At 49.7% G+C, this 14,499-nt stretch overlaps 1 protein-coding gene across 1 annotated transcript; it reads right to left on the bottom strand.

Moving 5' to 3' along the window:
• Positions 1–12,804: 12,804 nt before the first annotated feature.
• On the bottom strand, positions 12,805–13,785 carry LPMP_331540 (hypothetical protein; the record flags this gene model as incomplete). The annotated part of the gene is made up of 1 exon (XM_010703944.1): positions 12,805–13,785. One exon carries the CDS (start codon positions 13,783–13,785, stop codon positions 12,805–12,807), a length of 981 nt encoding a protein of 326 aa, XP_010702246.1.
• Between the last annotated feature and the right edge of the window lie 714 nt (positions 13,786–14,499).

The raw sequence follows: 14,499 nt of genomic DNA, 5'->3' as shown, positions 1-14,499 counted from the left end.
AAAAAGAAAAGAACGTGAGAAGCCACCATCTTCGCCACCTTACGCTCCCTCCCACACGTACAAGTTGAAGAACATCGTTTGCAAACATCACCGATTTTCTCTCCGAACACCACAGTGACGCGCACGAGTAGGCGACCGATCTGTGCACAGCGCTTGCGTACTCGTGCGCGTGTGCACTTTTGCGATTTGCACCGACTGTGTAGTAGATGGCCAGGAGGGAGAGAGGTATAAAACTACAAGCGCACCCCTTACATACACGCATGCTCAATAAACAAAGTACACAGAAGAGAGCTAGTGGAGAGTCTTACATGCTCGCTTATCCACTGCTCAGCGAAGAATGACTGCTACAAGGTATTGCACCGGTGAGAGAGGGGGGTGTGAGGCCGAGGAAAGCGTGAGGATAACGCCAAACTTTTGATATGAATCATCCGTCAAGGCCAAGAGAGATTTGGAGGGAGGAGGAGGGGGGGGAAGGGAGACGTAGGGCACGGTCGCGGAAGGCAGAAAAGACGGCAGCACATACACACATAGCCCTTCATTTTGCGGAGACATTTTCTCGACCGCTCATCATTATGGTAGCAGAAGAAGAACAGGAAAGGGGGAGAGGCACACTCCAATACACACGCACACACACACTCAGAAGCAGATGAGCGGCCACGTACCCGAAGCGTCCAGTACGCACTTTCCAGTACGATGACAAAAAAAAAGAAAGAGACTGCAGCAGCCTCTGTCCCACCCTTTGCCTTCGCTTTCCAGATCGACACTTCTCTCTTGACTCGTTTTGATACACACAGCAGCGGGAAAACGAAAGCGAAAAAATAAAAAAGCATCTTGTAAGCCTGCGTGTGGCGAGGGCGGTTTCGCTTCTCGAGTGGGGGAGGGGGGAAGCCGTGCCCCACGTGCGAAGAAGAAGCACCGCGCCCCCACACGTTGTGCACGAGAGAGCTGAAAAGAAGAATGTGAACAACAAAAGGGAGAAAAACACGCACAAGAGACAACAATACCTAATGTGTAAAGTTCCGTACAACGAAGAAGCAAACAAAAAAAAAAACAAAGACAAAAAGAGTCCGTGCTTGTGAGAGAGGGAGTGAGGGAGAGAGGGGAGGGGGGAGAAAAAAGAAGCAAAACTAAACGATCAGCGCAGACACAGGGAAAGAGAAGTTGTATTATCTTTTTCCTCTCTCGTTCGCGTCTTCCTGCCGCTTCCTCTTCTTTCCCTCTCGCTTGTCTATTTTTCGCTTTGCATAGAGCCTTTATGTGTCGATTTCGGGGCGTGAGAGGAGAGAGAGAGGGGAGGGGGAGAGGAGGAGAGACGTGGACAATATCAGCACGCGCACAAAGCATAAGAAGAAGCAGATCAAGCACACAGAGTGATTCACAGAGTTGACCGTGCGCACGAGTGCGCGTGCACGAGGAAATAAAGTATATGCGCCGCAGATGTGAACGCGATGCATGTCTCACTTCACTCATTGGAGAGACACAAATAAAAAGGAGAGCACTCGGACAGCTCCGCACACGCACACACATACACACACACGGCGTGTGCGTGCGTGTAATACAGAAGAGGTATAGGCGACAGAGATGCAAAGAGAGAGGCGCAGTAGGGGAGCATGTAAACACAGGCAGTGGTATAGACGCAGATCGGTCAGAGAAAAAACAAGAACGGCCAACAAATAATAATAAGAAAAATAAAAAGACATCCCATAAGAGAAGAAGCGAGAGGAGGAAAACGCGTTCCGTCCTTTTTTGTTTTCTAACCTCTGAGAGGGCGGCATCCAGGCCGTGACGGCAGGGAAGGAAAGAGTGATGGAGGGGTGAGGAGAAGAAGAGCGGGGGGAATTCAGTAGAAGCACGAACACAAATTCGCGGAGAGAAACAACGGTAAACGAAAAAGATTGTAAACTGAAGGTGAGAGGGAGCCCCAAACAAACAAACAGGTATGGAGGCACATTGTTGCTGCGGAAAGATGTCTCCGTGCATGAGTAAGCGGGGGGTGGTGGTGGCAAGTCCGTTGTAGAGAAGGAGGGGGCGCGGAAAAAAAAAAGCAGAAGGACATCGTAACTCAGGAGCCGAGAAATATGAAAAGGGGATGGCAGAGGAAGGAGAAGCGAGTAAACATCATTCACTGCAGGCCCGTCAGTTCAGCACTACTCAGGAAGAAAGAAAAAGTAAACCAACAACCAGAGAGGAGACTATGCGTGTTTATGCACGTGTGTATGCGTGTTCATGACAGCCACGCATGGCGCCCGTGCAGGGGAGGGACAGGAGAGAAAAGAACCCCAAACAAACAGTGACAGACACCCAAAGGTCTAAGAATAAAACAAGGGAAAGGGAAAGACCAGCACCCGAGCAGGAGAGCGTTGGTACGCCCCGCTAACTTCCAATCTGAAAGAAAAAAAGATAAAGGCGCGATAAAAAAGAGGATCTCATTCGTTTTCTTTTTTCTCCAGCATGCTTTCCCACCTCCTCTGCTGCTTTGTTATGTACTCCAATACACTCATATTTGTGAGAATAAATATCAGCCTTTCCCCCCTTGAGTGGTCTTCTGGTTTCACGTTTGTGCTCCTCTCGCGTCCTATCTTCTTTTCGTTTGTTGAGCTGTCCCTCCCGAGCACGGGAGAAGTGCTCTTTCTGATGCGCATCGCCTGTAGCAGTGCACCGAGTCTTTGAGCGGTGAGTAGAATTGCCACTGGCTTGAGAGGGAGGGGGAAGGGAAGGCCAGCTAAAGGTGAAAAGAAGATGTAAGCAGCAGGTACAGCTTGGTGGGTGCAGAGTGACCAGAAAGCAAAACTCATCTTCAAGTGCAGTAGCGAGAGGGAGAAAAGGAAATAAAGAGGCACAGGGAAGGAATCGAAAAAGAGGGGAGGCGAGAAAGAAGCTCTTCGCATTAGCAAAGCACCTCCAGAGGAGTTGGAATAGGAGTAGCAGGAATGGGTGAGTGAGTGAAAAAGGGGCCGAGAGACGGAGAGGAAACAAAAGGAAACAGCGAAAAAGAAAGGGCGACAACGACAACGGCACACACATCTGCATTCTTCACACACACGCCAACGAACAACAACAACCACTAAAAATGGCTGCTTGATCATAGAAGAGACAGATAAATCACGTGCGGGTGGGACAGAGGGGGGATGCGAGCGATGCCGCTCTTCTGTGAGTAATCAGCATCACAGTACCCAAGGAAGAAAAAAACATACCAAATGCGAAAAACACGCGAGCATTCGCTCACTCTTCCCGGCCTCCTTAGAGTATTTCTCCCTTCTGAGTAAAAAAGGGGAGGGGGAGAGCCACGGGCGGCAGATGAGAGCGGGTGTGTGTGTGCGACTCAGAGTTTGATTTACAGGAAGAGAGAGGAGCAAGATCCGCACCAAGGGGGAAGAACAGGCACACACAAACGTGGCAAGATCGAAGGAGAAGGCCCACAACGAAAGAAAAGAAATAGAGCGAGTGAAGGAGACGCCAGGGGGAGGGGAGGAGTAGGGAGTGGGAAGAAGAAGGGAGAGGCTTAATGGTGGACATACAAAAGTAAGGGAGCAATCCGACACCATTACCCCGTACTCTAGCGCCTCACACAGTTGCGCTCCCCTGTGAAATGGGCCCCCAAAGCACAAAGAGGTTTCGTGTAGGGTTTAGGTGGTCCCACACTCTTCACAGATAAAGATGGAGAGAGAGAGGGAGAGAGCACCTGACGTACGAGGACAAAGCACTCGATGGAAAGAGGGGAGGAAAGGAATGAGGATCAAAGAAAAATGCAGATTTCAATATGAATAAACGAAGAGAGGCTGTGCGGTTCACTTTATCTTTTTTTTTTTTCTGATCTCGAGTAAATCGGCGCACCAGAATTCCCACAGAGGAAAAAAACACACACACCACCCCCACGTACAGGCAAATCAATATGGACAAGAAGAACACAAGTAAACTTGTGATGGTAAACTGATAGCCTGAGCAACTCCATACACAGCCACCGAGGGGGGGGGGGAGAACAGGAAACACCAAGACAACAAAGAGAGAACAAAGACTGCCACTCTCCTTTTTTTTCTTCCTCCGCCAAAGCACTGCAAGCGCAGCGCAAATCAAATCATTTCTGAGGGCAAACAAATAAGCGTGGTGAGGGAGGGGGAGAAGGGATAAGCAAGGCCAAGAAAGAGAGCTCCTGAGGATAGTCTGAGGCAAGGGGAGAAGCGCAGAGAGAAAAAAAAATGTGGAGGTGAAGAACAAAAATGGTCAGGTCAGGAGAGAGTTAAAGATGATAATAAAACTGACGTTGACACGCAAAGATGTGAAGCGAGATGGAGAAAGAGGACGGAAAACTACAAAAAAGAAAAAAAATAAGCGAGGGAAACAACGACAACGAGCGAAATAAAACGTGGGCAATGAGAAGGGTCGCACACACACAGGAGAAACAGAAGTAACAGAGGGTGATGCTAAAAGAAAACAAGCAAGATCGAGAAAGAAGTCTATAGAAAGAGGGCTCAGCCTCACACTCCCTTTTTTCGTTGATTTTGCACCACCTCGATCTCCGACCCCCGCTGATTTAGCACAGAGGCAGCAAAGCGCGCGCCAAGAAGAGGGGCGTGGGAGGGGTGGGCAGAGATCGAGGTAGTGCAGAGAGCGATGAGAATGCATTAGAACCGTGACTGTACAACACATACACCTCTTGAAGGATCAAGAGTGAGAAGATGGGAGTTGGCAGCATGTGGAGACAACCGCTACTTTGCACCACACGCACACACATACCTTTGCACAACAGATACAGCGAAAGGGGAGAAACAAGAAGCGCATAGCAGATGAGCAGAAGAGAGAGAGAGAGCCCAACATGCGCATTTAAGACCAGAGTTGTCAGCGCACCAACTCGCGGCGATAACAGTAAGACAACAGGAGACGCAAAAACACGGCAGTCAATTCGAAAAAAACAAAAAAGAAGTTATAAAAACATCTAATGAGGTACGAAGGCCCACAGGCACAGACGCATACAACTCACTCAAAGACGCCGAAAAAAGAAAAAGAAGGGCGATATAGGAGCGGAAAAAAAAGGAAAACATCACCCTCTCTCCCCCCACACACACAAAGGACAGGGAAGCACCAAGGTACTTGAGGGGTGGTGGTAGTAGTGGCAGTATGTGCGCGTGTTAGGAAAGAGGGTCAAGATGAAGGAGAAGCGGCAGTAGAGAAAAGAAAGCGAAGCATGCAAGGAGGGTAAACGAAAGGAACGACGCAGTAAGACAGACGAGAAAAACGACAGATCACCACACGCGCAAATAATAATAATAATACACGAGTGCATTGACCATTGGGGGAGGGGCGAGTCAGGGAGCAGAAGAAAAAGAGAACGGGAAGAGTGTAAGACAAAAAAGCAAGCGTGCGTACATGACAGACTTTTGCGTGTTCGTGTGTCTGTCCATCTGTATGTTGTTATGGAGGCCACATGTATCCACCCACCCATACACACACACACAGGCAAAGTAAAGAAGAGACGCTCACACTAGAAAAGGTTCCAATGCGCTCGAAGGGAGACGAGGTGCGCAGAGACAAAAAAAAAAGCATCAACGTGAAGGATAGTGAGGGAGAAGAACAAAACATGCGAACCAAGCACACCCCAACCCAAGGGCAAGAGGTGAGAGTGAGAAGAAGGAGTTGAGGGAGGAGAAAGTCAAGAGAAGGAAGTGACAGGCAAAAACAGAACAAAGCCAAGCCAAAAAAAGCGAAAGAAAAGCCAAGAAAAAAAGGTGCAGACTAACTGCAGTCCTTATTCAATGATGACAACAACACAACGAGGGGCTAGCGCAAGTGCTCTCTTTTTTTTCCTGTGAAATATGCAGTCGTCTACACAAACAACTCTTCAGTTGTACACCCACACACACGAACGCATAGCCACACATAGAGAAACACACGCCTACAGACACAAGTCGAGCAGGTGAAACTCCAAACTCATCGCTGGTCTTATCGATGCGCCGCGCGCACATGTTCCTCTGTGTGTGTGTGTGCGCTGTACCTGCAGTTCTTTTCTTGTTAGGTTCGCTGCGCTCATCGACGCTGCTTGGAAGGAAAAGAAACGCGGAGCGAAGAGCGCACGCATACACATTGGCTCCCCCGCACGCACGAGCGAAAAAAAAAGAGAACACGTGGAGGAGAGGACATGAGAAAGAGATGAGAAGAAAAAGGCCGAATAGAGGGCGTGCTGAGGAGTTGTGCTGCGAGGAAACAAAACAAAGTGACGTATGGGGCGCTTGCAAGTAACGTGTTTGAAGCCCAGGAGAAACAAGAAACACGCTCGCGCTCGCATACGCCTATTCAGTGAAGGGCTCTAAAAGAGGAGTGAGACAGGCGATGGTCCTCTTTCACCTCTTTCTTGGTTCTTTCGATCTTTGAAAGCGCGTCCTCCCTCCCACCCCACGTCCACGACGTCGTGCGTCGCCCTGCCAACTCGTCTCCTTGCAGTTGGCGTTTTCACTGTCCCCACCCCCTTCCTCTCACTGCTTTCCCCGCTTTGTCTCATCCCACGTTGAGATTTTCTTCAGGTTCAAGCATGTGTCCGTGTGAACGCCTCTGTATTGCATAATCAAAAGAAAAAAAGAGTGGTCAACAATAGCGATGGTAGAGGGGTGGGGGAGCAAAAATGGCATTAGCTGGATGTGACTCATGTCACAGACAGGCAAACAAAACTACAACAGGCCCGGAGAAGGGAGGGTGCGTGGGTGGGTGAACCACGTGCTTTTCCGAAGAAGTTTCAGCGAGGGAACGAAACAAAAGAAAGGGGGGAGAGAGAGAGAACAGCTGCATGCGTGGAAAGAGAGAGGAGGAAAAATAGGCTGATGGCAGTTACCTCGAAAAAGGGCAAAGCGAGCACGCCTACCGTGGCGTAGAGGGAGATAGGCAAAAAGAGAAGGCGGAACACGGAAAGGAAGATTCACAGGTGAAAAAAAGACAAGTGACACTAACTCACGGTTACTTTCCCTCTCTGATACACACACACACAGAGATGGATAGATATGGCGGCGGTGGATAAGAGGAATGAGGTAGGCCGAGCACTTAAGCACCAACATTCTCTCTTTACCAACGCACTCACATTCACGCACAGCCACATGTGTCTGCCGCAGCGAGCCGACCAAATAATCGCAAAGAAGGAGCAGCAGCATCCACGAGCCGATAGAAAAGAGGAGCGAAAAGAGAAGAGGGCATCAAGTAGAAAATAAGAAACGAAGCAGGACGTCAGATGGTGGAAGAAACGAAACAAAAGGCGCGCTTCAGTGGAGCAGGCGACCAACATAGGAGTCAGAGAGGGAGAGAAAAGGAGCAAAAAGACAGCAGGGGTGGTGTAGTGGTGGTTAGTGGGAAGGCGCATGCTCGCACCAGTATGCGCGCCCATGGCCTACGGGGCATGCGAGTCGGAAAACAGCCTTCCTTCCATCCATGTTTCTCTCTTTCATACTCACGTATCATCACGCGCGCCTTTGACGAGAGGGGAGAGAGAACAGGAAGACGCACACACTCCACGAAAAGACAAAAGGGCGAAGGGCATCTCTTCAACTTGCCGCAGGATAAGGAAAAGAGCTATACATGAGGGGGTGACGATGGTAGTGGAAGGAGAAGGCCTTGGCATACCCATTCACGCGCTAAGAAAGGTATTAACTAAACAACAACAACAGAAAAGCCGAAGTACTAAGCTAAGAAGCACTCTTTTGATAGGTAGAAAACGAAGAAAGGAACGGGCTGTCATGCATGAAAAGATTTGATGGAGTTGAGAAGACGGATACAGAGACCAACACATGAGGGTGCACACCATTAGAAAGACCGAAAAAAAAGCAAACAAACACACTCACCCCTCCATTTGTTTGATATACAATCAATACATAATTGCACGACTTTGCCGAAGCAGTTTCTTTCTTTCTTTCTTTTTTTTTTTTAACTATTTTATATAAATTTTCCTTTTCTTACTGCACTCACTAGCTTGCTTTCTCCTTTCCGATTCACATTCGAGTCTTAGTAAGTTGTGTCTCCTCTGCTCCCTGTCTCTGTATCACAGGTGTGCTGCAGATGAGTTCCACTTGCCCACGATGAGTACATTCCCCCCTTCTCCTCACTGACTCTTTATGTGCTTTTTTTTTCCTTCAGTCCACTGCAAATCCAAGAAAGCAAACAAGAGAAAGCGAAGTGCACAGTCGAGGTGGCACATGGTATACATACGCATGCACGTATAGATATGCAGCTGCGAATACTAGAACAAGGAGGTTACACTCCCCCCCACACACACACACATAATACGCGTGTGTGTGTGTGGTTGAACAAAGCGATGGCAGAACCAGAAAGAGAGAGCTGAGAAAAAATAAATAAATAAGAAAAGGAGAAGTCCATGCGAAGGAGATATATCTTTATACATAGATCTATATAAGTATCTATCAAGAACAAATAAAGCGGTTTGCAAACCCCCCAAACAAGAAAAACATCACACACAAGACAAACTGCAATATAGAAAAGAGTTAGCGGGGAGGCAAGAGCGAGTTCGAGAGAGCAACACAAGTGTCTCCTCTTTTGTTTTCTCATTTTTTTTTTTGGTGCGTTCTAGCAACATCCGCACTAGTCATAACACAGGAAAGAATCGGAAGCAAGCAAACAAAAAAAAACGAAAACAGAATCGCCGAGATAACTGCTTTAATTCACACATACACGCGCCGACATAATCGTAGCGTTATGTGCACCTCTTTTTTTTCCTTTTGCACCTTGAGATATAGGAGCAGAGCAATCGAAACAGTCGGTAAGAGCATACCCTCACTTCGGTAGACAGTGAAGAGAGTAATGGTTACAGCAGGTACCACGTCAAGCCAGCAGGAACAAAAGTAAAAGAGAAAGCGGGAGAGATGAGCGATTGCAGTGTGGGCCTTCTGCCCATGGCATGCATTTGGTTCGCTGCTTCGTTTATCCGCCGCATGTGCGTGTTGTTTTCTGCTGTTGCTTCGTGCTTGCCACCGTCTTTTACAAGCGTTACGTGATTCGGCGCGTATGTGCTCGTGTTGGCTAGGAGTAGGCCTTCGCGAACTGTTTGTGTGCCTCAAAAAAAAAAACGAAGAAAAACAGCTGCTGTTTTCACCGACAGTGGAGCCAAGAGAAACAGCTGCACAAACGGCACAGGAAAAAAAAAATGGAAATAAAAAGAAAACTGAAATGAAGCGGTAATGGGCGAAGGTGAGAGGCGGAATGTGTGTGTGTGTCTGTGTGAACCTGCAGATGACGAAGAGGAGGCATGGTGGTCGACTGACTATTCTACTTCCTTGATAAGGGGCCCCCTTCTTTCACCATCATCAGTCGGCAGCGCTGGCGTACCGCGCAGCAGTCTGGGAAAAAAAGTACACACGTACAGACAGACAGACAGACACACACACACACACACACACGTCAACACACGGATGCCAGACGAACAACAAGAGCGTCTCGACCTTGAGAGAAATCCAGAAACGAAGAGAGGCCATTTCAGCGAAAAAAGTAGAGGAGGAGGGAGGGAGATGAGCACCGTCGCACAACATCGTTGTTTCGAGAGCAGCCAATAACATAGCCAAAAGAGACAGATGCATGAGAGGGGGCAGGGTGTATGCGAAAAGATCTCTTAAGAAGACAGAAAAAGAAACAGAAAGGTAGGAAGGAGGAGGAACAATAGTACTCACCTGCCCACTCACCTACCCATACAAAACACGTCTGGTGATAGCGCTTTTCCCTCTTCTGATTTTGCTCACTCTTTCCCTCGCGTCTACACTTGTGTATCTGTGTCGTTGCCCCTCCTCTCTCTCACGCGCGTACCAAGCATACAGATCGTCAATGTTATAGAGGCGGCGGGGGTAGTGGTGAGCAACACCCCAGCCAAGACTTCTCTCTCTGCTGTGTTGCATGATTACATGCCTGCATTCTTTTTCTCTTTCCCATTGAACATAGACACCTCCCCCCCTCCGCACAGACAGACATGCGTTCTTCATGTTCCACGAGTCTTCCTCCCCAAAGAGAAGAATACGAGGAGGCACATGTGTTGTTGCTTGGAGACGTTTGCGTGCCTTCGTGTTTTCCTTCTCCCTTTCACCCCCTTTTCGTACAGATTTTTCTTAGCCAGCCTCGCTGAAGGCGTCCGCCTCTCTCTCTCTCTCCTCATCCGCCCTGCAGTAATACACCCGTGCACAGAGAAGCACTCGAGAATCGAACTTACTCTACCAAGAATGCCCTTTTTCTACTTCATTTCTTTCCTTCCCTTCAACCCCCCTTCCCCCCTTCCCCCGCCTCTTTTTCCGTTACACCGAGACGTGTTCAGCAAGTCCAACGAGAGGAAACATAAAGCCCAGACGTGGGTGAGGAGGAGGAGGCAGCGGGAAGGAAGGGGGGAGAGAAGAGAGGAGCCGGGCCATAGAGAGAGAGAGGGTCCACATTTCAGGTAGAGCAAGGGGACGATATGACGTAGGGCGGTTCAAGGATAGGGTAACACCAAAGAGCAGAGAAAGTGGTCAACATGTGAAATATCCATGCGTGCACGCACAAAGCGAGAGAACAGAAAAGATGAAGAAATGGCGCGGCGATAACGTATAGGAGGAGAACGAGGGGGAAAAAAATGTGCATACTAAATTACCAGATGCGTGCGACACTGAAAGACGGAAGAACAAAGTGCAAGCGAGCAAAAGAAAAAAAAAAAGAGATGCAGTGTGAGGAAGAGAGAGGACCCCAAGCGAGAGAGAAAAAATGACAGTTTGTATTTTACCCTTCTCTTGTCTTCTGTCATCTTTCATTTTCTTGCTTCATATTTCTTTCCCTCTCCTCTGTGCGTAACTGCATGCCGAAACAGCTCAAAGTTGGTCAAGCACACGGAAAGAAAGAGTGATGCGTAGATGCGCGGTTGGACACATCATGCCCTCCCTCTTTTCTGATTTCTACTCCCAAGACGGATAACGCGTGTAAGTTGAGAGCTGCATAAGAACCCCGGCGCGTCGACTTGAGTCAACTACGAACACCATCTTCACGCACTCCTCCACGAGATCCAAGGCAAGGTAGAAAAGGAAATCAAATGAAAGAAAAGTCAACATACGCACATGCGCATAAAATCCTTAAAAAGGGGGGCTCACGTCTAGCATGCACACCATGCATTCACAGCCTCCAGCCTGGGGGAGCAGAAGAGCGAGAAGAGGGCCATCGTTGAAAAGAGGAAGGCGGTCCGAATAGCGCGCAACATGGGTCTTTTCTCCTTCCTTCGTTTCCCTCTTTTTTTTTTAAAGTGTATAATTACGAGCGCACATTCACTCCCAGGGGAGGCCACAAACGCAGGAGAAAAAAAAAGATAGGCAGAGCGTGAGAAGAGAGGGAGGTGAAGCAGAGCGCGAGAGCACAACTGACACATAAAGACAGACCGAATGAGAGGGGAGAGAACGAGGAAGGGAAAGGAGAGGAGCAGGGGGGGGGGATAGCGAAGCAAGCCGAAAAAAAAACATGAGGTAAGGGGAGAAAATGCGGAAGAAGTTGTGTCAGCGGAAAAACAAAAGAGGCCAGAAAACGAAGAGAGGAAAAAGCGAGGGGAGAGGGGAAAGAGGAGAGTGGTGAGAAAAGGGAGGATCCAAGGAGTGAATAACCAACAGGGATGAAGGAGAGGAAGAGATGGGAAAAAGAAAGCGGTTCAAAGCGAAAAAAAAAGACACAATTAAACGACAACACAAAAATCAATGACCAACAGAACAACAACGAAAGGAAGAAACTTAGAGAGAGAGAGAGCAAATGACCCGAAACGAGACGGGCACACACGCACACACACACGTACGCACGCACACCTAGGGTGTGTTCTCTGCGAACAACAGCAAAAAAAAAAAGAAATGTGAGCGTCTTATTTGTCTTCCATTTTACATCTTTCTCTTTGGCTGTCTCTTTTTCCTGCCTCATCCTCCGTCTTTTTCACAGACAGGTGCCGCATTCGAAGCAGCTGTGGTGACACCACTTAGTGCATACATGTGAAGGCACTCGCGCGTGTGCCTGCAGATGTGCTAAGCAACTTCAGTGCTGCTCGCCAAGCTCATGTCTCGTAGGCGAAGGGCAAGTACACGCAGATTCACAAGCGAGCCTTTCGTTTTCGATTCACGCTCTCGAGTCGCCTCGTGGTAGTGCTTGTTATCTTTCGTGTCTGCGCGTCGACAATGAAGGCGTCTGACGACGTGAGGAGCGAGGGGATGGGGGAGGGACAGGTGAGAAGAAGACCCAAGACCGATGGAGAAGACAAGAATACACCAAAAGGGAGGGAGGGGGAGGGGGGAGGGGGGGGCAAAAAAAAAAGGTAGGGTACATATGAATGCAAGAAACACCGTGCTCACAAAGAAACGTGTAGACACATACGCGTACATGAGGAGGAAGCAAGCAGCGCACTGCCAAGAGGAGCAAAGGGGATAGGGCGTATGGGGTGATCCTGCACTACCTTCCCGGGGTATTTGCTTGCCTCCTCTCTCTCTCTCTTTTTTTTTTAGGCGCAGCCGATCGCTGAGAGCAGAGGGGGGGGGGAGAGGCAGAGAGGAAAAAGAGAAGAGGGTAGGAGACAGTCGAAGAATGTCACCCCCAGCTGCACCCCGACAAGGCAACAAAACGCGCGCATTCATAGAAGGGGTTTTGCTTTTCTACAGCACGCCGACCCCCATCAAGAGAAATGCAGGGCTGATCAGACACCCACACACAAGCCCCCACACGCGCTGGCGGACCTTTTAAAAAAGCGAAAGGCCCGCGGCAGCCAATGTGAAAGGGGGAGGGAGATGAAGCCAATCAAACAAGATCGGTGAACGAAGGGCACGTGCATGTGCAGGCTCGAGCCTACTGCGGCGCTATGGGGAGATACGCGATCTGGACTGGGGCCGTTCTCGCATTGTAGGAGGCCAGCGCTGACGCTAAGGCCTGCTGCTGCCGATGTTGCTGCGCGATCGCCGATGTTGTGGAGGCGGGAAGGGCGTAGTACAGCGGCATCACGCACGGCATCGGATTGCCGGAGTTCGGCATCATGACGTATGTGACGGGCGTTGGCGTTGACGCGGAGGTGTTGATCAGGTCTGACATGGGCGTTGTAGCGCCGTTGCTGATCACCGACGTCAGCGGGGTCGTAGCTGTGCTTGCTACCAGTGACTGATGAGCTAGCTGCCACCCCATAGCGCTGCTGTACATCAGCGGGTCTGCACCGACCGGATACGACGGAGGCTTCTGCTGTTGGAGAAAGAGGTTCGAAGAAGCCAGGGCAACGTGCATACCGCTAGGTTGGCGGCCATCCTCTTCACCAGAGATCTCACTCTTTCCGCTAAGGTCGCCGTAGCTGCTGAAAAGCGTGGTAAAGCTCGCATTCGGCTCCTCGTTGCCACCAGTGCCGCCGGCGGTACACATCAGTGGGGTGAGAATAACGTTCTTAGAGGATGAGGAGTTGCCGAGGGTGTTGATTGACTTGTTCAGCAGCACGTCATCGTCCGTGGCACTACCAGTGGTTGTACTCGCCTCTTTGCTTCGCTGGCGATCCTTGTTGCGGGCGAGGCAGACGGAGCGGTGGTGCAGGCCAAAGGCCGAAATGAGCCGTGTCCCCTTTGAGTACATTACCTGAATCGGCTGGCTGCGTGTACCGAGGGCGCACTTGCTGTGCAGCGCCTGAATGGCGCGGTCTGCCTCATCTGTGGTGACGTAAGTCACGAAGGCATTGCCCTGGTGAATGTGCAGTTGGTGCGCAATGACACTCCCGTAAGGCCGGAAGAGGTCCAGCAGGTCTTCCGGGAAGAACTTGCTGAAGGGGAGCTGACCGACAAACAGTTGCGCCATCTGTGCGTGCACTTGTTGCTTGTCTACTTCACAACGTGTTCTACCTTGCTTGCACGAGCTCGGTGCGCTAGGATGATGTAAAGGGGTGAGAGACGGAGAGAGATGCTGTGTGTGGGTCTGTGTAAGTCTGAGCCTGCAGTGTGTGTGTGTGTGGGGGGGGGGGTAGCCTCGGTACGCAGTTAGAGGTGGAGGGGAGGAATATGGCGGGGAGGGTGTGTGGGGGCGAAGAAAGAGGAGCACAGGAAACAACGACAATTGTTCCCAAGACAACTAAAGATCAAAAGGGCAACCAAACAAACAAATAGGAAGTGCGAGTAAGAAGGGAAAGAACAGATATCCCCACCTGGGGAGGCTTAGCGGGGGAGCCAAGCAATGGTTTACAAGGAGAAAAGGAGATGTAAAGATCGATGCAATTGTGGAGCGTGGCGTAATGAGAGAACCGAAAAAAAAAAGACACACACACTTACACAACGAGAAGGCTTAAGAAAAACGAAGATGAGCGTAGACAGAGGCAAACAAAAGAACCACCACGACAAACAGGAGAGATGAGCACAGTCACCAAGCAGACGGAGAGGGGGAAAAAGGCACAAGCGGGAGGAGAGGAGGGGATCGAAGCGAAGAAGAAAAAACAAGGCAATTCTCACGGCAAGAGGAGAAAAGCAGAACTAAAACTAACAACACACACACCCACACAGAGAGAGACCAAAGCGAGAA

The sequence above is a fragment of the Leishmania panamensis genome (assembly GCF_000755165.1).
Source record: "Leishmania panamensis strain MHOM/PA/94/PSC-1 chromosome 33 sequence".
NCBI lineage: Eukaryota > Euglenozoa > Kinetoplastea > Trypanosomatida > Trypanosomatidae > Leishmania > Leishmania panamensis.
Note: the sequence above shows the minus strand (reverse complement) of the source record. Positions and strands in the feature narration are given on the sequence as shown.